This window comes from Danio aesculapii, chromosome 19 (genome assembly GCF_903798145.1).
Source record: "Danio aesculapii chromosome 19, fDanAes4.1, whole genome shotgun sequence".
NCBI lineage: Eukaryota > Metazoa > Chordata > Actinopteri > Cypriniformes > Danionidae > Danio > Danio aesculapii.
Genome location: NC_079453.1, coordinates 21,851,286 through 21,873,373, shown reverse-complemented (window position 1 = coordinate 21,873,373; position 22,088 = coordinate 21,851,286). Strand labels below are relative to the sequence as shown.

The following is a 22,088-nucleotide window of genomic DNA, read 5'->3' as shown; positions in this document are numbered from 1 at the left end:
AAAGTATGTGAGAAGTACCCAGATGACTTACTACTTTGGCGAGATTCTGAACTGCACATCCGATGCACGCTACTCTATTCCATAATGCTCCATGAAAGAATTCATGAATGGGAGTGAAGTGAGTTAACTGACGCGGGTAGGTCACATGATCATCACAAAATGGTGGATGTAGTGTGTTCGAGTTCCATTCATACTACTCTCATTCATACTGTATAGAACGTACTTTTCTAATGGTCGAGTAGTACATTTGAATTCAAATGCAGTAGTAGGCGATTTCGGACACAGCCTTGGTGTGTTTTTTTCCATTAAATAAAAAGCAATGTTATTCAGTGTCATCAAAATATAATTTTTCTGCATGAACGAGTGAGAGAAATGATGACAGAATAGACTATAGATATAAGATACCCATTTACTTATCTGCCTTAAAATTATGGCAAACTAAATTGGAAAAAGAACACAACAAATTATATAAGTATGACATCATTGCTGACAAAATAATTAAAATGTTAAAGAGTAATTATATTAAAAAAATCTCAGAATGCACAATTGCTTATTCCGTTGAGTTCTGTAGTTGTATTGTTTTCTTATACAGTGATTTTAATGTGATGCGTTTAATTAATTTTTTTTATGCACTTTACCACAGATGGTCAATGTACAACAAGAACAGTTACAACAAGAAAAGACAATCCTTCAGCAGAGTTTCTTTGCAGAAAAAGAGACTCTGCTGAAGAAGGAGAAAGCCATTGAGGAAGAGAAAAAGAAGCTGGAAAAACAGTTTGAAGATGAAGTCAAGAAGGCTGAAGCACTTAAAGCTGAACAGGAGCGTCAGAGAAAGCAAATGGAGGAGGAGAGAAAGAAACTGCAGTCTGCCATGGATGCTGCTATCAAAAAGCAAAAGGAAGCCGAGGAAGAGATGAATGGCAAGCAAAAAGAAATGCAAGATCTTGAAAAGAAGAGGATTGAACAAGAGAAACTTCTGGCAGAAGAAAACAAGAATTTGCGGGAAAAACTCCAACAGCTTCAGAGTTCACAGAAGGCATCTTACACTAAGGAGATTGAAATCCAAACTGACAAGGTCCCCGAAGAAGAGTTAGTTCAAATGACCATGGTTGAAACAACAAAGAAGGTCCTAAATGGCTCTACAGAAGTGGATGGAGTGAAAAAAGATGTACCTCTAGCATTTGACGGAATCAGAGAAAAGGTGCCTGCAAGCAGACTTCACGAGATAGGTGTGCTCAGCAAGAAAGAATATGACAAGCTTAAGAAAGGAAAAACAACAGTGCAAGAGCTTTCTAAGAATGACAAGGTCAAGATGTGCCTGAAAGGTAAAGATTGCATTGGAGGCGTAATAGTTGAACCCAATCAAAAAATGAGCATCTATCAAGCTTTGAAAGACAAGATGATTACACAAAGTACAGCTATGATGCTTCTTGAAGCTCAAGCTGCATCTGGTTATATAATTGACCCCATTAAGAACCAAAGGCTCTCTGTCAGTGAATCTGTGAAGGATGGCTTGATTGGACCTGAGTTGCACACCAAGTTGTTATCTGCCGAAAGGGCTGTCACAGGATTTAAAGATCCATTTACTGGAGACACAATCTCAGTGTTTGAAGCAATGAAAAAAGGGTTGATCACAGAGGACCAGGCCATAAAACTTCTTGATTCTCAGTATGCAACTGGTGGGATAATAGATCCTGTCAATAGCCATCACGTACCAGTCCAACTGGCGTGCACACAAGGTCAACTCGATGAAGATCTTAGCAAAATTCTGTCCAGCCCTCCTGCTGACAAAAAGGCATTCATTGACCCTAACACTAAAGATAGCCTCACTTACAGTGAGTTACTAGACCAATGCAAACCAGACCCTGAAACAGGCATTCCATTATTACCAATCAAAGAACAAGCAGCCCAAAGTGAAAGAACTTATACAGATGAGGAAACTAAAGATGTATTTAGTAAGGCTAACTTAACAGTTCCATTTGGAAGATTTAAAGGAAAGACTGTCACCATCTGGGAAGTCATTAACTCTGAGTATTTCACAGAGGATCAAAGAAAAGATCTTATTCGACAATATAAGACTGGCAAAATTACAGTTGAAAAAATCATTAGAATTGTAATAACTGTTGTGGAAGACAAGGAGAACAAGAAGGAACCTGCATTTGATGGTTTGAGATCATCAGTGCCAGCATCTGAACTTCTGGAAGCAAAGGTTATTAATAAAGATTTGTTCAACAAATTGCATAATGGAAAAGCTACTCTTAAAGATGTGTCTGAGCTTGAACCTGTTAAGAAAGCCCTGAAGGGGACGCACAGTATTGCTGGAGTGCAGATTGAGTCAACTTCTGAAAAGATGTCTCTCTACGACGCCATGAAGAAGGACTTAATTGGAACTGAGCCAGCACTAAATCTTCTAGAGGCCCAAGCTGGAACAGGATTCATAATTGATCCAGTGAAAAACCAAAAGCTCACAGTTGATGAAGCAGTAAAAAGTGGTGTTGTTGGCCCAGAGCTGCATGAAAAATTGTTGTCTGCAGAAAGAGCTGTTTGTGGTTACAAAGATCCATATACTGGAAAAACTGTATCCCTGTTTGAAGCAATGCAAAAAGATCTCATAAAGAAAGAGCAAGGTGTCCGTCTGCTAGAAGCTCAACTTGCAACTGGGGGAATTATTGACCCTGAGAAAAGTTACCGCATAACTCCTGATATTGCATATAAACGTGGTTATCTAAATGAGGAGATGAACCAAAACTTAAGTAAGCCATCAGACTTGAGTACAGTATATGTTGACCCCAACACCAAAGAAAATGTCACTTACACTGAACTGCTGAAAAGATGCATCACTGATAAGCAGACTGGTCTTCCACTTATTCCATTGTCTGAAAAAGCTATCAAGTCAAAAGAAATTGAACCAGTTTCAGATGCACAAACTAAAGAGAACCTGAGTCATGCTACGGTTGAGTTGCACAGTGGGCTTTTTAAAGGAAGAATCATCACCATTTGGGAGATTATCAATTCTGAATATTTCACAGAGGAACAAAGGATTGAATTCATTCGGCAATATAGATCAGGAAAAATCACTATTGAAAAACTGATCAAGATTGTTATCTCTACAGTGGATGAAAAAGAAAAGAAGAGACAGGACAACTTTGATGGTTTAAGAGGACCTGTACCAGCCAGTTCCTTACTTGAATCTAAAATCATTGATAAAGACACCTATGATAAAATCCTACAAGGCAAAAAGAAACCTGCTGAAGTTAGTGGGTCCATCAAACAGTACTTGCAAGGCTCTGATTGTATTACTGGGGTATTTTTCCAAAAAACTAAGGAAAAACTCAGCATTTACCAAGCAATGAAGCAAAAACTACTGACTTCAGACACAGGCATGTCCTTGCTGGAAGCACAAGCAGCTACTGGCTACATAATTGATCCAATTAGGAATGAAAAGTTTACAGTGGATGATGCTGTTAAGGCTGGTATTGTTGGTCCAGAGGTTCATGAGAAACTGCTCTCTGCAGAGAAAGCTGTTACCGGTTACAAAGACCCATACACTGGCAATAAGATCTCCCTTCTTCAAGCAATTCAAAAACAGCTTGTCCTTAGAGAACATGCCATACCTCTTTTAGATGCTCAGGTGGCCACTGGAGGAATAATTGATCCAGTAAATAGCCATCGACTTCCCAATGATGTTGCCATTGAGCGTGGCTACTTCAGTAAGCAATTAGCCAAATCTTTTAAAGAACCCACAGATGACATCAAAGGTTTTACTGACCCCAACAAAGATGAGAACGTCACATACAAACAATTGAAAGAGAGATGCATGACTGATCCAGAATTTGGAGTTGCACTTTTGCCACTTTCTAGAGCTCAGACTCCTGAGGAAGCTCAGAAATCATATGTTTACACTGAAGAACAAGCACAAAAAGACTTGGCTAACACTCAAATAGACATACCGCATGAGAGTTTTGCAGGAAAGCAAGTGACATTATGGGAAGTCATGAAATCAGATATGCTTCCAGAGGAGGAAAAGCAAAGGCTCCTTGAACAATATCGCTCAGGCAAAATCACAAAAGAGAGAATGGTCATTATTATAATTGAAATTATTGAACAAAGGGAGATAATCAAGACTGAGCAGAGTATGTCATGTGATGTAATCAGACGGCGGGTTACTATTGATGAACTTTACAGAGCTCGTATTATAGACCTTGAGACTTACAACCTGCTTAAACAAGGCAAGAAAGCAATCCGTGAGGTTATGGAGATGCCAAGTGTAAAGCAGTATCTCTTTGGGACAGGCAGTATTTCAGGAGTACTTTCTGACAACTATGTAAAGGTTAGCATTTACCAAGCTATGAAGAGAGGTCTCATAAAACCTGACATTGGTATTGATCTGTTGGAGGCACAGGCAGCAACAGGATTCATGATTGATCCTGTGAAAGATGAATTGTTGACAGTTGATGAAGCTGTCCGGAAGGGGCTTGTTGGCCCAGAATTCCATGACAAACTACTGTCTGCTGAGAGAGCAGTCACAGGTTACAAGGATCCCTACAGCGGTAAAGTCATCTCTCTGTTCCAAGCCATGAAAAAAGACCTTGTTCCTGAAGATTATGCTATGAAGCTTTTGGAGGCTCAGGTAGCAACAGGTGGCCTCATGGATCCAGAATACTACTTCCGCCTCCCAATTGATATTGCCATGCAACGTGGTTACATGAACAAAGAAACCAGTGAAAGGATATCTGATCCAAGTGGCGATGTTAATCAGTTTATAGATCCAACAACAGATGAAAAGTTGTCTTATGCATTACTTCTGAAAAGATGCAAAGTTGATAAAGAGAGTGGCTTACGGTTATTGTCTCTAGCGGACAAGAGACTTCTATTTAAGGGTCTCAGAAAACAGATCACCCCAGAAGAGTTGTTGCGCTCTCAAATTATTGATCAAAAGACCTACACAGGACTCATGGAGGGTACCATATCTGTAGAAGACCTCAGTAAAGACCTGAAGAAATATCTTGAAGGCATAAGCTCGATTGCAGGCGTGTTTGTAGAGGCTACCAAAGATCGCCTGTCAGTCTATCAAGCCATGAAGAAGAACATGATCAGACCAGGCACTGCCTTTGAACTTCTGGAGGCTCAAGCAGCTACTGGGTATGTAATTGATCCCATCAAAAATCTCAAAATGAATGTCCAAGAAGCTGTGAAAATGGGAGTTGTGGGACCAGAGTTTAAAGACAAGCTTCTCTCTGCTGAACGAGCTGTGACTGGCTACAAAGATCCATACTCTGGCAAGGTGATCTCTCTGTTCCAGGCAATGAAAAAGGGTCTTATTCTAAAAGACCATGGTATTCGTTTGCTTGAGGCTCAGATAGCCACTGGTGGAATCATAGATCCTGAAGAGAGTCATCGGCTGCCAGTTGAAATGGCCTACAAACGGGGTCTATTTGATGAGGAGATGAATGGTATTCTTACTGACCCATCTGATGACACCAAGGGGTTCTTTGATCCAAACACAGAAGAAAATTTGACTTACCTTCAGCTGATGGAGCGCTGCATGACAGACACTGAAACTGGACTTTCACTTTTACTGCTGAAAGAAAAGAAAAGGGAAAGAAAGACATCTTCCAAATCCTCAGTTCGCAAACGTAGAGTTGTCATTGTAGATCCAGAAACTGGAAAAGAAATGTCTGTGTATGAGGCATACCGCAAAGGACTCATAGACCACCAAACATACATTGAGCTTGCAGAGCAAGAGTGTGAATGGGAGGAAATTACCACCTCATCATCAGATGGTGTTGTCAAGTCCATGATCATTGATAGAAGGTCTGGAAGGCAATATGACATTGATGATGCAATCTCCAAGGGCCTCATTGACCAATCTGCTTTGGACCAATACCGTGCTGGTACCCTTTCCATCACCGAATTTGCAGACATGCTGTCCGGCAATATGAGTGGCTTCAGATCTCGTTCATCTTCATTTGGATCCAGCTCATCTTATCCCATGAGTCCAGTACCTTCTATTAAGACACCGGCTACAACCTGGACTGATCCAACAGAGGAAACTGGACCAGTGGCTGGAATCTTAGATACAGATACATTGGAAAAGGTGTCAGTCACAGAGGCTATGCATCGAAATCTAGTTGACAACATCACTGGTCAAAGACTACTAGAAGCACAAGCATGCACAGGAGGAATTATTGACCCAAACACTGGCGAGAAGTTCTCTGTTGCTGATGCACAGAACAAAGGGCTGGTGGACAAGATCATGGTCGATCGTATCAACCTTGCTCAGAAAGCTTATCAAGGATTTGAAGATCCAAGAACCAAAACCAAAATGTCTGCCGCTCAAGCCTTAAAGAAGGGTTGGCTCTACTATGAAGCTGGCCAACGCTTCCTTGAAGTCCAGTATCTAACAGGTGGTTTAATAGAGCCAGATGTTACAGGAAGGGTATCACTGGATGATGCTGTCAGGAAGGGCAGTCTAGATGCACGCACTGCACAGAAACTGAGAGATGTCAGTGGGTATTCAAAATACCTCACCTGCCCCAAAACAAAACTTAAGATCTCATACAAGGACGCCATAGATCGAAGCATGATCGAGGAAGGATCTGGCCTGAGATTGCTAGAAGCGTCTTCTCAGTCAAGTAAAGGACTGTACAGCCCATATAGCATCAGTGGCTCTGGATCAACTTCAGGATCTAGGTCTGGATCCAGAACTGGTTCAAGATCAGGCTCTAGAAGGGGAAGCTTTGATGCCACAGGTTCAGGTTTCTCCATGGGGTTTTCCACATCCTACAGCCCCACTAGCTATGGTCGCCGTTACGATTCAGGGGTACATGGCGAACATCAGATGGATGAGCTAAAGCAAGCCCTTACAGCTTTAGCATCAGGCAGGAACTGTTGCTACGATGAAAAGAGAATATTCACATCATCACACACTCAGACATCTGTAGTTGCTTAATTTATGCACACAAAAGGACATTTATCCTGCTCTGCATGATGGGCTTTTTTACTGATGGAAATAATATTGCTACAGAAGACTGGCTTTAATATTTTATTTCATTTTTATATATTCAGTTTCAAATATAGATGTTTATCTTTTGCATTAGCTTTTTCTTTTTCATTTTCACGACAGTATGAAATATATCATATACAGTTTATTCTGCACTTTCATCGCAGAGTCATCATTTTTATATTCAATCCTTTCAATTAGTAGCAGTGTTAAACAGTTATAGCCTCTCTTTTTGTATTATCTTCTTTTTTCGTGTACCTTGTAAATTGGCACAAGAATAATATTGAAAACAAATGCGAGAGGAAATGGCAATGCTTCAGATGAGATGTAAAAGTTATTCGTTATATATTGTTTGTGTTTGTTTAAAGTAAAGATCTTTTTAGTAGCAGTACACTTTAACACCGAACATTTGGAGCCAGCATAGAAAAAAAGAAGAGGTTTATGTTGGTTATCTGCAGAGTGGAATAAAGTCCATTTGGACACTCATCATGATTGGGAGGATGTCAATAAACAAATCATTACACTCCTTGACATCCCCGCCATGGCAGAAATTCATTATTTTCTCATTATTGGGAACTAGAAAACAAAGTTTAAACTATGCAGTCTTGTTAGAATCTAAAACAATACTAAAGCCATCTTAAAAACGGCAAATCTTTGCAAAAAGACATAAATGACTCACCTCTCAAACATATTTTGTCCTTCCAACAATCTTATAAATCAAAGGGGAACACACTTGCGCCTTAACTGTGTGACGTCTGCATTAATTTTTTAGTAATGTGCACCCTCATTAGGCTTAAAATATAAAGCCTAAAGATATTAATGTTTCACAGCAGATTATATTATTATACAGAATGTAATTATACAGGATTTTTAATGTCGAAAGTAGCTCATATTGTCTCGGGACACTCCTTTCAATGTTACAATGTCAGTTTGAATATTAACTAACCTGGAAAATACTGTCAAACACCTGTTCAGAAAAGCATTGTATAGTTATCCAATGAAATCATCTTAATATCATACACAATAGGTCTAAAACTGCACATTGACCGATACCTGTCAATAGATAATTTCACAGACACTGAGGTATTAATGTTTAAAGCAGACTTGAAGGTTAATGATTTTGTCATTCATTTGACATAAATACTTAAGATTTTTAGAATACAATTAAGCAATTAGCTGAAAAAAAGCCTGAAATCTTGAATATGTCCAGACTACCTCTTTAAATTCAAAATTCCCTGTTTATTATGCTAATTGTCTTTGTTTTGATTTACCAAACGGTTCCCTATCTTGCACTGCCACTTCACTTGCGTGTTTAGAGCGTTTTCAGCTCCTTTCAAAAGATTCACAGTCAGTGCGATCTTTCAACCAACATACATGTTCCACTACCTTTATTTATGCTCCATTTTCAACACTATAGGTTCTTAAATGTATTTGGTTGAGTGGAATTAAAAAGGCTAATGGTCTATAGAAGAAATTGTGGACTGATATTCACTCTCACTGGTCAATTTTAACACTAAAACTGAAATGTTAGTGTAGTGCTAGAAACGTTCTCTCTGTAAATCATTTACATTAAAGCCTAATGATACTTGTATGTTGGTGTCATGATATAGGACTATTGACAAGCATTACAAACTAATTGTATAATTATTTCAAAACTGAATGTAGATGTTTACAAGAACAAGGTCTCTAGTTTAAAACGTAATGACATGTCTAAAATTATAAGACTGAATTTCACAAAAAGGCACAAAAAGAAACTCTTCAGCTTCAGTTGTTAACTTTTGGTTGGCTGTACTGTAAATCATATTTTAGTTTTATTTTCCTACATTATATATATTCAAGCTTTTTATGTTTTACTAACATGATTAAAGCGATGCAATATGAGCAGTTATACCCAGCAAAGCCTTTTTTAAAGTGTGTTTTGGAGGCACTTTCAAACTGTTCTGATATTAAATGCATGATATGAGTATGAAATGTTAATATCCTGTTGTAAATAAACATTAAATATATGCTGTACAGTGTGGGTTTACAAGTTTGTCAAGTCTTTGGTTGGTGTAGTCACGTCCTGGGTTGGGGGTGTGGTTGAGTGGGTGGGTTTGGTGGATATTCATTTTGTCCATCAAAATAAAAGTGAAACATTTCCAAATTGATACAACCAAACCAAATTAAACAACCTTCAAATTGATTACATCTCATACAAAAGAGTTTAAATCAGAGTATACATGATTTATGTAATATTTTAAAACCTTTTAACCTTTGAGAGGTTGGCCTTAGGGTACGAGAGAAGATTTTTCATGCGATGTGACAGGTTTGTTTGTTTTTTCCCCGGACTGGTTATGTGTTAAATACCCTCAAGCTAATTTACATGCACGCAATTCCCAGAATCAGAAGAATTCTGAAGAAAGTGCTAGAAAAAATATGAAATATGAAGGATTATATATATATATATACATACATATTTGAGGGCACACTTATTAGCCCTTTTTATGTGATATTTAATATTTAATGGAACAAGGAAATTTTCACAGTATGTCTGATAATATTTCTTTCTTCTGGAGAAAGTCTTATTTGTTTTATTTTGTCTGGAATAAAAGCTTTTAATTAAAAAAAAAACAGATTAAAGGTCAATTATTAGCCCTCTTAAGCTATTTTTTTCTCGATTGGCTACAGAACAAACTATTGTTGTACAATGACCTGCCTAATTACTCTAACCTGCCTAATTAACCTCAGTTTCTGTTTTGACACGCTTTTTACTTTTTCTTATAAAGGACCAAAAACCAAACTTGATTGAGGCTAGTGGGCGAATGTAAATATAGTTGCCATGGGTAATAATAATAATTATTAATAATAATAATAAATTAAAAATATTTATAAATGACTAGAGAACATTGCTTTATATTAACCGTATTTTTTTTTTACAAATCTGCCATTTGTAGTAAAATTGAAGTAATGTTTTATATGATTTTTTTTTTACATGATTTTTGGACAGTAGTTTAGTCAGTGTAAAACAATGTCTCACTCTCAGGTCACATCATTCAAAAGAAAAGGGCCACATTGTCCCCTGATAATGTCAAGGAGGACTACACAAAATTATAATAAATGTTCTCAACTCTCAGCAATTCAACTTTTCAATGAGAACAATTGTTTGTATTCATTACTTTATTATTATAATATTACAATTTCCATATTTGCAGCACCTGTATTTTGGCATTTTTGTCACAGTCCACTTAGAATCCAATACAGAAATATATATTTTTTCTTTATTGGCATTGATTGTTTTGAAATTCAAATGGCACTTACATGCCAGTGTTTTTATTTCTGTAATAAATATGACTGTCAAGCCAACAGTTTGAGGATCTTGAGGGTTTATTCCAGGTATTTGTTTACATGAAGAAACTGTGTTACAAGTTAAACAGAAATTCTAATAAACAATCATATTTTTAATTTTAAATTTTTTTGTCTTGTGTTTATATTAATTTTACATTTGAATAGCCGAAATTACAAGTTTCAGTCTTAAATGCGATTAATTGCAAAAAAGTGTGATTAATTAGTTCATTTTTTTTATCGATTGGCAGCACTAATATATATATATATATATATAATACAATAACTTTCCTAATTACCCTAACCTGCCTAGTTAACCTTATTAACCTTATGTCACTTTAAGCTGTATAGAAGTGTCTTGAAAAATATCTAGTCAAATATTATTTACTGTCATCATGGCAAAGATAAAATAAATCAGTTATTAGAAATGAGTTATTAAAACTATTATGTTTAGAAATATGTTGAAAACATCTCTGTTTAAAAGAAATTTGGGGAAAAAATAAACAGGGGTTGTAATAATTCTTCAACTGTAAATAATAAAACATGTATTTAATTACAACTGCTCAATATACCTTAATTACGCCCAGTTACCAGTTATTAAACTAATTTCTTTTAGCATTTCAGCCTTTAAAGCACCATCTACTGTCAAAATTGATTTTTTTTTAATTCACAGACTAGATCACTCAAAAGACCAAGTTAGACTGAGGTTAAATGCAATATTGAAAAGAATGAGGATTCTAAAAACAGTGTCTAAAATACACATCTACTCTACATTTTATTTGAATGTAGTAAATCTTAGTAGCCTAATGGCATTTCTAAGTCAATCGGCCAACTTTTTTGTTCATTAGAAATATTGCTATCATTGTTAATGTTAATAGTTTAATCTTTACAGGTCTGTTGCAATTATTAAAAATCTAACAACTGATTGGTTATTTTAAGGTGTCGTTAATGGTTTTACATAATAAAGTCAGATAATATATCATTTAAACAACTAAAAAGTGTCATTAAATGTCACTTTGTTAAACTTTTCAACATCAAGTGTTGTTGGAGGAGGGATCAGAGCCTTTAAATGTCACTTTAAGCTCAAAACAAGTATCTTGAAAAATGTATAGTCAAATATTATTTACTGTCATCATAGCAAATACAAAATGAATCAGTTATTAGACATTTGTTATTAAAACTATTATGTTTAGAAATGTGTTGGGAAAAATCTTCTCTGTAAAACAGAGCTTAACAAATCAAAAATATAAAAGAATTCAAATGTAACAGTATAACAATAATTTTGGCTTCAACTGTATACAGCGGGTAAAATTCATGATTCATGAAGTCACATGTCATGATTTTTTTCTGGTAAATATATTTCTGAAGGAGCAGTTGACATGAAATTGACCCAGATTTTAGTAAAACTCCAAACATCCAAATAAAGCAAAACAAAAATCACAATGTTATTATGTGTATTAACAATGGGATGACACAAGGAGAAAGTACTGATCTACTAAATTGTATCTAATACACTGCATTAAAGAAAAATTGTTGTTATTTTGGTAATGAGAGCTTCAACACACTTCTTGTATATGGAGAATGGGGAATGCATTGCTCTGGTGTGATTTTTTTCACTTACTCCATACTTCAGTCTAAAAACCTTGACAGTTGTGTGGGTCTATTGCATGAAATCTGACCTTTAGTTTTTATTTTCTATTGGATTCTGGTCAGGTGATCAGCTGGGCATTCTAGCAGCTTTATTTTCTTTTTCTGAAATCAATTGAGAGTTTAATTGATGAGGTGCAGGGTTGGTCCTAACTAGAGATTTCAGCAGCTGTCTGAGCTTTCCATGCTGTTTGCACCTCCCTTTCTTCATGTGTTAAATACTCTTTCCCTGTGTCATTTTATTTTGTTACACTTCATCCCATGATAACTTCATTTCTAAACTAAGTTGTGTTTTCTTGTGTTTTGATTACTTTTGTTATTACCAAAATCTGGTAAAAATATCAAGTCAACAGCACCGTTTCTGAGAAAAATGGTAACATGTTCAATGTTTATTTTAACCGTGTTGTGTGTGTTTGTGATTTAAAATATTAAGGTTCAAAAAAGAGATCATTTATACACTCTAATTATACTTTTATGCAACTGAAAGTTTCCTCATAGAACCATCGATGCCAATAAGAAGAGTGTAAGAACTCAACTAGGTGCAAAGTCTTAAGGATGAGGTGTTTCAATGCATGATTGACATTTATATGGTAAAAATGACTGACATTTACTTGGCTACTTATAACGAAAAACTCCTTATTTGCATATACAGGGACTGACATACCTGATGGAGGCAAAATAAACAACTGAAGAGGGAAACATCATAATTACCCTGTCAACAAAACATCTAATGGTGGCATCATTGATAATTGTTATTGCATGATGGATGTGTACTTTAATTATTTAATAATTCACACAATAATTATTGCTTAGCTATGCATTAAATATGTTGTTGTCAACAAGCATAAATACCGAAACTATCTTCTTAATGTCAAAGTTCTCTCAGTACCATAAATCAAAGGTGTGCATATAAAGGCTTGGTTGCATTATTAAAACAGTAATGCCAAATCATTAATTATTGGATTAACTCAATCTTTTTCTGTTTCCTTCATGAACTGAATGACTTGCGTGCTCTTTAACTGATACCATCTTGAACGCTTCACTGAAATGATCTTAAGCATGTGGACAGCAAACACCACACCTAGAAGACACTATTGCAACACAATGGGAACTGATTATTCGCTTTGCCGTAAAATAAAAAAGGTTTAACACTTTTCCCGTTTCATTTCGATTAGCTAAATGTTGGACATGATATATTGGGGGATAAGATTAGACTCACGGACAAACTTTGTAAATCATTTTTTAAAGTGTATTGATTTGTAACCATATCTCATATGTTAACTTATCCATAGGTTACATATAAAAACTATAAACATTACTGTTACAGTCATTAGCATGGCAATTTGCTTGTCAAATGCTATTAATTTATTTATTTAGGTATTGAATTAATTTATGACACCTCAATCTCTGTTTTGACATGTTTCTTATATTGGAAATGTAACTGTACAGCAATGGTCTCAAACTCAATTCCTGGACGGCCACAGCTCTGCATAGTTTAGCTCCAACCACTTCCAACTCAGACCTGCTTAATAGTCTTGTAAGTCTTTGTCCAGTACATCAGTGTCTCTCAATCTAGGGGTCGCCAAAGATTCATGAGGGATTACCCATAGTTTGAAGGTTGGAACAGATACAGGTTTAATGATAATACAAATTACTTAGATTATTTTATTTTTTAATAATAGAAGATGTATTTAATAGGCATAGCTGATGTGTCAAGATCCTGTGTTTCAAAGCACTGCACCGAAGCATGATCCAAAACACCTGGGTTACGTGACTAAAGTGTTTCGAAACACCAGGTCATGTGACTAAAGTGATTCAAAGCATCTGTCATTTCAGAAGACATATTTATTTACAAAGTGTTAATTCGGATGTCAGACCAATGTTAAAAACAAAACATGTTACAAGAACAAAGCATTTAACAACTAACATCTCTGCATCTCACTGGATTTGAACGCATCACCTTCATCACTTTCACCGCTTCACTAAATCACATTATACCTGTTTAATACCTGAATTTGTGTAACTGTTTCTTTGCTGAAGCTGTTCTAGAGCAATACATAAAATGACCACTAGGCATCCCTATAGAGAGGGGTTTCAAAAGCTTTCGAAGCTTTCGACACATTTGCTTCGACTGTTTCAATGTTTCATGAAGTCTCGCTTTGCCCACCATTAGTATTTAATCACAGCTTGATATACCTTAATCCAGGGGTGCTCAACCCTGTTCCTGGAGATCTACCTTTCTGTACATTTCAGTAACAACCCATATCAAACACACCTGCCTGTAATTATCAAGCGCTGTTCAGGTCCTAATTAATATGTTCAGGTGTGTTTGATCAGAGTTAGAGTTGAACTCTGGAGTAGGGTGAAGCTGCAGGCCCGGAGACCCAATTGCACGCTCAGATGGTAAAGTCTAGATCGGATACGCAGCCGACCGGAAGTGCGATATGTACATCAATTATAGTAACATTTTTCATGACACTGTATATCAATAATTAATATTTTTACAGTACTGTGACAGTTTGGGTGGGGCTATGCATTAAATAAAAATACAATTTATTGGGTAATTTAATAGATAGCATAAATAATACTCAGTACAACTACTGTTTTTACGTTACTGTGATGTGTTGGGTTTAGGATTGGGGTAGGGATTAATAAAATACAATAAATGGGAAATTTAATAAATAATATAATTAATTATCGTTAACTTCCGGCCACAACCATATCCGATCTAGCAACAACCCGCTCAGACCTGCACACTCACACTAGCACTTTCAATCCTATCATTTTCTCAAACAGTGCCACCTGCTGTTGGGTCAGGTGAAGCGGCAGGTCTGGAGACCTAACTGTAGAGACAGTCCTCGGTGCAGCCTGCAGGTTGATGGCGTACTGGACCAGGTCCACTACATAGTGGACAGTTGCCTACACCTCCCCCTATCCTAAACCAAACCATCAAAGTAGCATAGGGGTTACCTTAGTGAGCGGTACAATGTCCACTACGTAGTACGTCATTATGGTTACAGACTGCAGTGAGGACATCTTGCAACTGCAAGCACAGACCAGCACTTTCTAGCAAGTAGCAACATCTGACAATCTAACCCTAACGATGGGTCTGAAAGTGCAGGTCTGAGCGTGCAGTTGGGTTTCTGGGCCTGCAGCTTCAAAACAGTTCAAAACAACTGCAGTTGGGTCTCTGTAGGAAGGTAGATCTCCAGGAACAGGGTTGAGTAGCCCTGCCTTAAGTATTTCCAGCATTAAACTAATTTCTTCTAGTGCCACCTACTGTAAAAAGTGAATTAACTTTTTTTAATCATAGGCTAGATCACACAAAAGATCAAGTTAGACTGAGATAAAAAAAAAAAAATGTCTAAAAAAATGTCTAAATATAGTCTACATTTTATTTGAACGTATTGAATCTTAGTAGCCTAAAAAACATTTGTCAATCGACCAACTTTTTTGTTAATTTTATTTGGGAGTTAAAGGAGCTGCGCATCAATGGATTTGCTCCTCCGTGTTTAGACTTTCAGCAGTGAAAATAAACCAAACTGAACTAAACTAAACTGAAATTCATCTCTGAAAACTGGCCTGACGCAGTTTCAGTTTACTAGAACTTCTGCTGCTTTGACACAATCTACATTGTAAAAGCCCTATAGAAATAAACATGAATAGAATTTATTATTGACATAAATTGCCAAATATCGCCATCATTGTTAATGTAAATATATTAATCTTTACGTGGCTGTTGCAATTATTAAAAATCCAACAAAAAACATTAGTCCAGATATTGAATTAGCCCTGTTTAGATGCTCTGACCATGTCTTAGCATGGTCACATAATCAGCAAATGTCTATTATGTTTGGTATGGTGGTGGCTAAAAGGAAAGCTTTTCCCTCTCCGCTGTCACCACTGGCTTGCATGGTTCGGGATCTGTAGAGCTGCGCATCGTTGGATTTGCTCTTCAATATTTGGACTCTCAGTAGTGATTATTAACCACACTGAACTGAGCTAAACTGAACTGAACTTAAACTCTACAAACTGAACTACACTGTTCCTATTTACTGTGACCTTTTATGTGAAGCTGCTTTGACACAATTTACATTGTATAAGCGCTATACAAATAAAGGTGAATTGAATTGAATTGATGATCTTGATGGATTGGAAGTCCACTTTAACACCTACTTTTCATAAATGGTTGCTGCTTTTAAGCTTGAAATAATTCGTTTGGCTAGGGCAGATGATTCTAAAATGCTTGAAAAAATCTGTGGTGTCTTCCTTGCTTATCTTTTTAAGAGTTGAAAGTAGGGCACTTATGATTCATGGACCATTTTACTCTTACTTTTTCACTCCAATTTCAATGTTTTGAGTTTGACCAAGTAAGACCTGATGGTGTATATTATTTACTCTATATGGTGCAGGGTTTTTTTAAATTGATTTACTTATTCATTTTTGTCTTTCTTTTTTGTTACCATTTGTATAAAAGTATAATAGATTGTTTAAATGTTTTTCATTCTGTTTTGCTATTTAAAACGACTTAATTTAACAACTGATTGGTTATTTTAAGGTGCCGTTAATGGTTTCACATAATGAAGTCAGATAATATATTATTTGAACAAATACAAAGTGTCAATAAACATTATTTGTTCAACTTTTCTACATCAAATGTTGTCAAAGGAGTCCCAAAATGCAACTAGAAAGCATAAATAATCCAAAATCAACAAACTACATGAAAGTGTTCATCTGATTTAAGTGTAAATTGATATTTTTACAGCATGCAAAAGGAAATCTTATTCTAAAATCCTTGTGTTTGGATTGAAACTGAAATCAGGCTTCAAGTTAAAAGGTGGAGCTGTTTTTAGGTCAACAGTTGAATGAAGTTTCATATTATATAATTTATTCCACAGCGGTTGGAAGGTTCTCCTAATCTGAATCACGTCACATTAAGTGCTGTTTCTCATACTCTTGGCTTCCTGCTATTCAGGACGTTGTGGATGTCAAGACAAGAACAATGAACAGAAAATGTGATGCATTGTCCAACTGGGAGCGGCACTTAGCAGATACCAGAAGCAGGGGAAACAGGGTGCTTGTGTATGTAATCTAAACTATTTATCTATTTCACAGATGTAGCTGTACTTCGTTCCATTACATGCCTAACAAGAGATTTCATATAGTTGTATATGTAAGTTTTTTTTCCACAGCTGAATCAAGAGGTGTCAAAGAGGATTATAATGACTATGAAACTATGATTTCATCAAGGATGGCATGATAATTGTTTTTGGCAGGAGTGATGTTGTTTTGTTAAGTTTTCCTGCCAGTTTTTTTCTGTTCTTCTAAGTTTCCAAAGAGGCTGCTTCATTTAACACCAAGTATTTTTTCCGCTTGCTCAAACTACTTATTTAAAATGAGCTGAAACAACACAATTCTTGATTTAACTGATTAATAATGTTCAATCCGCTTTTTTTAATTTGGAAAGTTAATCAATTTGTGCTGGGACAACATCAATGAATGTGGAACCCTACATTTCTTCGAGTGTACTAGTTTAAATTGAGCTGAAACACAATTCTTGACCATTTTTTAGACAATTTATTTGTTTTATGTTCAATCAGCAAAATGTAAAACAATTAAATCATTTTGTGTTTTGGCAAACTGAAGGAATTGTGTTTGTGTACCTCTTTAATACACACTCAAATAAAGATATTGCTGCTTGTTCAAACTACTTATTCAAAATAAGCTGAAACACAATTCTTGAGATGTTTTTGGGACAACTTAATTGCTTTATGTTCAGTTCACTTAAATTTGTTAAGTTAAATGAATCAATTTGTGTTGGGACAGCATGAATGAATTGTGTGGAACACTGCATTTCTTACAGTGGACTTGTTAAAATTGAGCTGAAACACAATTCTTCACTATTTTTGACAATCTATATGTTCAGTCCACTTAAATTTATAAACTATTAAGTTACCTTAAGTGTTTTGTGTTGGGACAACATGAAGGAATTGTGTTGGTCCAATTATCTGGTTAGGGGATTTGTAGTTCAGAGTATGCTTTTCAGGGGATTAATTAAGAGAGGGAAATGTTGACAATAGTCTTTAAAGTTAATAGAAAGCCTTGTTAATCTTCACTTTAGTTTGAATATTTTGAAGATTTTTATGTAAGGCTTTGGATTTTAAGATTACCACCTTGCAGAAGCACCCAAGCTTTGAGTGTTAATTAGTAAAAACGCAGTTTATTGCTTTGCTCAGTGAGCAATAACTGTGCTAAATTTAGTTCTGAGATCAGTCTCTAACAATTGTATATGTAACTCGTGAAATATGCTTAAAAATGGCTTTTAGTTCATTTAAGAGAACTTCAAATTAAACTACACTTGTAATAAAATATGAAATACAACACATAATAAACATACATGATATTATATTCTATTATATTATGTGTAAGTTAAATAAAAATACAAATGTATTTAAACTTATTTGATACAATCTTGTTGGAGCAACTCAATTGTATTTAATTGCATAAATATTTTTATTTGGTTCTTGTTCAAACTACTTATTCAACATTAGCTGAAACAAAACAATTCTTGAGATTTTTTTGGAGCAACTTAATTGCTTTATGTTCAGTCCACTTAAATTTGAACAATACGAATTGTGTGGAACCCTGCATTTTACAATGAATGTTTTGCGTGTGGGAATAATAAGAGAATATTGTTGGCAAAATAAAAGTAATCTTATGCTGAGTTCAGACTGCATGATTTTAACCCAGATTTTGACAGGATTGAGAAATCGCTGAATAAATTCCTTAAAATCACAAGCAAATCAGTGCTCGTTCACATGAGTAACAATCATACCCTGTGAACTATCAAATACGCTTGAGTATCTGAGAGAATTGCTGGTGAGATTTGGCATGCTAAAATTTTTGGCATCTGGAGCTGTCGGTGATTTAAAATCATGCCGTGTGAAATGTGTTCTGATAAATAACATTGGCGATGACTTAAAGCCAATAAGAGAGCAGCATCCACTAGTATGAGATCTGCAGGCCAGAGGGAGGTTGGAGGAGAAGTTAAAAGGGCTTCTTTTCTGTCTATTTGGATGCAAGAAATGGTGGAAAAACTAGAGGAAATGTGGCAGGAGCACCCGTGTTTGTTTGCCGTGTCATCTGAGCAATTTAACAAGCGGCTCGAAAAATAAAAACGCTACCCTAGATAGTCATGCAGTGTAAAAACATTTGTGATGCGACTACTTTAAAAATCGTGCAATCTAAACTCAGCATTTGGTATTTTAAGCCAAGAGAAAGACTTGTTAGAGTTTAATCTACATTTATTTAGAACATTTTGAAATGTTTCAGTTAAGGTTTTGAAGTTACTGCTTTTGCAGACATAAAGCACACATTCTTTGGGGGTTGGTTGCTTTGTTAACATCAGTATAGTCTGTTGATTGACTCAGTGAGCTATAATTGTAATGTCAGTTCCTAAGAACAGTTTCAGTCAACAATAAGTCTTATTAGTAGTTGATAGGTTTGAACTGCAATAATTATCAGAAAATTCTTCAGTAAACTGTGTTCCAGAGAAGTTTAATTAAAAAAATAATTGAAGTGAAAATTAATTGACGATTGGTTCGAAAAAAATATATATCTTGGGTTCTGTTTGGCTAAAATAATTTGAAATAACAACTCAAATGAGTGGAAATGTGCGTCATAACTAAAATCTGTTACAACAATTTTATTAATGCACTACAAACATAATCTAAAGTAAACTATGGTGTTATTTTATGCAGATTTTATTCTTCAGCATGTCTTTATATGTTGAACCCTTCAACACAAAACATCTCTGTTTGTGGTGAACACATCATTGGATTGGACAGATTAAATATAGCTGAAATGTCAAATATCAACACTCTGACTCTACAAAGCATCATAAATCATATTATTTATCACAAACATGCAAGCTAATGCTGTAAAATCATATTTCAAGAGGGAAAACAGCTGATAAAACTCTTGACAGTTGTGTAGTGCGTGCTGACCTGAATATATGATCACATTTGAACACAGAAAAAAGATAAAACAGCAAAAGGTCTAAAGAAGAGCTAAAAAAGGCCTACTTATACTTAAGAACATTTATGGGAACGCTGAATACTGACTTTTGATTTTGAATTTTTTTCCAGAGAAGTTATAAATGAAACCTATTACACTTAAACTAATTTTACCAATACACTTAAAAAAACTTTAACAATTTACACTCACCGGCCACTTTAATAGTTACACCTTACTAGTACCGGGTTGGACTCCTTTTGCTTTCAGAACTGCCTTAATCCTTCATGGCATAAATTCAACAAGGTACCTCAAAGATTTTGGTTCCAATTGACATGATAGCAGTTGCTACAGATTTGTCGACTGCACATCCAAGATTTGAATCTCGCATTACACCAAATCCTAAAGGTGCTCTATTGGGTTGCGGTCTGGTAACTGTGGAGGCCATTTGAGTACAGTGAACTCATTGTCATGTTCAAGAAACAAGTTTGAGATGATTTGCGCTTTATGACATGGTGCGTTATCCGGATGAAAGTAGTCATCAGAAGATGGGTACACTGTTGTCATAAAGGGATGGACTTGGTCAGCAACAATACTCAGGTAGGCTGTAGCATTGACACAATTCTCAAGTGGTACCAATGGGGCCAAAGTGTGCCAAGAACATATCCCCCACACCATTAAACCCTCCACCACTACCAGCTTAAAGGCACGATGGATATATGCTTTCATGTTGTTGACGGCAAATTCTGACCCTACCATTCGAATGTTGCAGCAGAAATCAAGACTCATCAGACCAGGCAACGTTTTTTCAATCTTTTATTGTCTTATTTTGGTGAGCATGTGGGAATGGTAGACTCAGTTTCCTGTTCTTAGCTGACAGCAATGGCATCCGGTGTGGTCTTCTGCTGCTGTATCCCATCCACTTCAAGGTTAGACGTGAGGTGTGTTTAGAGATGCTCTTCTGCATACCTCGGTTGTAACAAGTGGTTATTTGAGTTACTGTTGCCTTTCTATCAGCTGGAACCAGTCTAGCCATTCTCCTCTGACATCAACACGGCATTTGCGCCACAGAACTGCTGCTCACTGGATCAGTAGATCAGCAGTTTCTGAAATACTCAGACCAATCCGCCTGTACTTTTTATAGTCACATTAATTTTGAGTTACTTTTGATTTATTTTTCATTACCTGGCTGAGGCTTGATCTCTATCTGAGAACTTCCTGACCCCTGAGCAATACATGCTGTATGTTTAGATTATTGAACGTTTTAAGCAATGTGTTTGTTACTTTTGTACTATTTGTCTTAAGTAAAAGCACTGTCCATTGAGACTATAATCCCCTTTTGCTTTTTTTTGATGTGTGACTGCGGGATTCATTGTGACTACTGTAATTATAATTCAGCAATTTTTATTTTAAAAGCTCATTAATTAAATTAAAGTTACTTGTGTTACATTTTCAAAAAAGTAACTCAAATTTTATTACTTATTTTTTAAAATTAACTTTAAAGCATTACTTTAATCGTTACTTAGAAAAGTAATACTATTATGTAACTTGAGTTACTTGAAATGTGTTACCCCAACACTGGAAATGACCATGATAAGTATATAGTATGTATATACAAAACCAGATTGTAAACTAAAGTTGGTTACACTATATTTTATGCTGTTCTTGTTACAGTGCAACTATTCATGCCACCTCTGAATAATATTCATTCCTTACATCATGCATGCACTAACTGTTTGGTTAGGGTTGGGATGAGGGTTAGGTTTAGGGTTAGTGGCCAGTATAATTAATACATAGTTAACTGTAATCACTATGGTAATTACATTGATGTAACGAGGATACCTTCAAATAAAGTGTTACCCCCATTTTTACTAATCCCTTTTAAGAAGATAAAACAAAACATTATTTATTTTAATTGACTTCTTTTAACCTTGTTTTATAGAGTAGACCTCAACTAATTGCGTGGAAAAGTTTCCTTTCAATTAATTAAGTTGGCTGAACAAGCCATTTTGTTTAGAGTAGGCCATTTTGTTAATTGAGGGTAAAAACAGCATTTTATAGCCTCGCACTGAGTACTGTGAATATGGTAGGTTTTACTCAACTT

At 35.7% G+C, this 22,088-nt stretch overlaps 1 protein-coding gene across 18 annotated transcripts in view; it reads left to right on the top strand.

The window, feature by feature from the left end:
- The window catches only part of pleca (plectin a), a 239,793-nt gene extending 230,772 nt beyond the window's left edge, over nucleotides 1–9,021 (top strand). For all 18 annotated transcript variants that reach the window (XM_056479230.1, XM_056479231.1, XM_056479229.1 and 15 more), the window contains one exon: nucleotides 644–9,021. In XM_056479230.1, coding sequence (XP_056335205.1) covers nucleotides 644–6,952 — 6,309 coding nt within the window. In that variant the 3' untranslated portion in view covers nucleotides 6,953–9,021. The remainder of the gene's footprint in view (nucleotides 1–643) is intronic.
- Nucleotides 9,022–22,088: the final 13,067 nt, after the last annotated feature.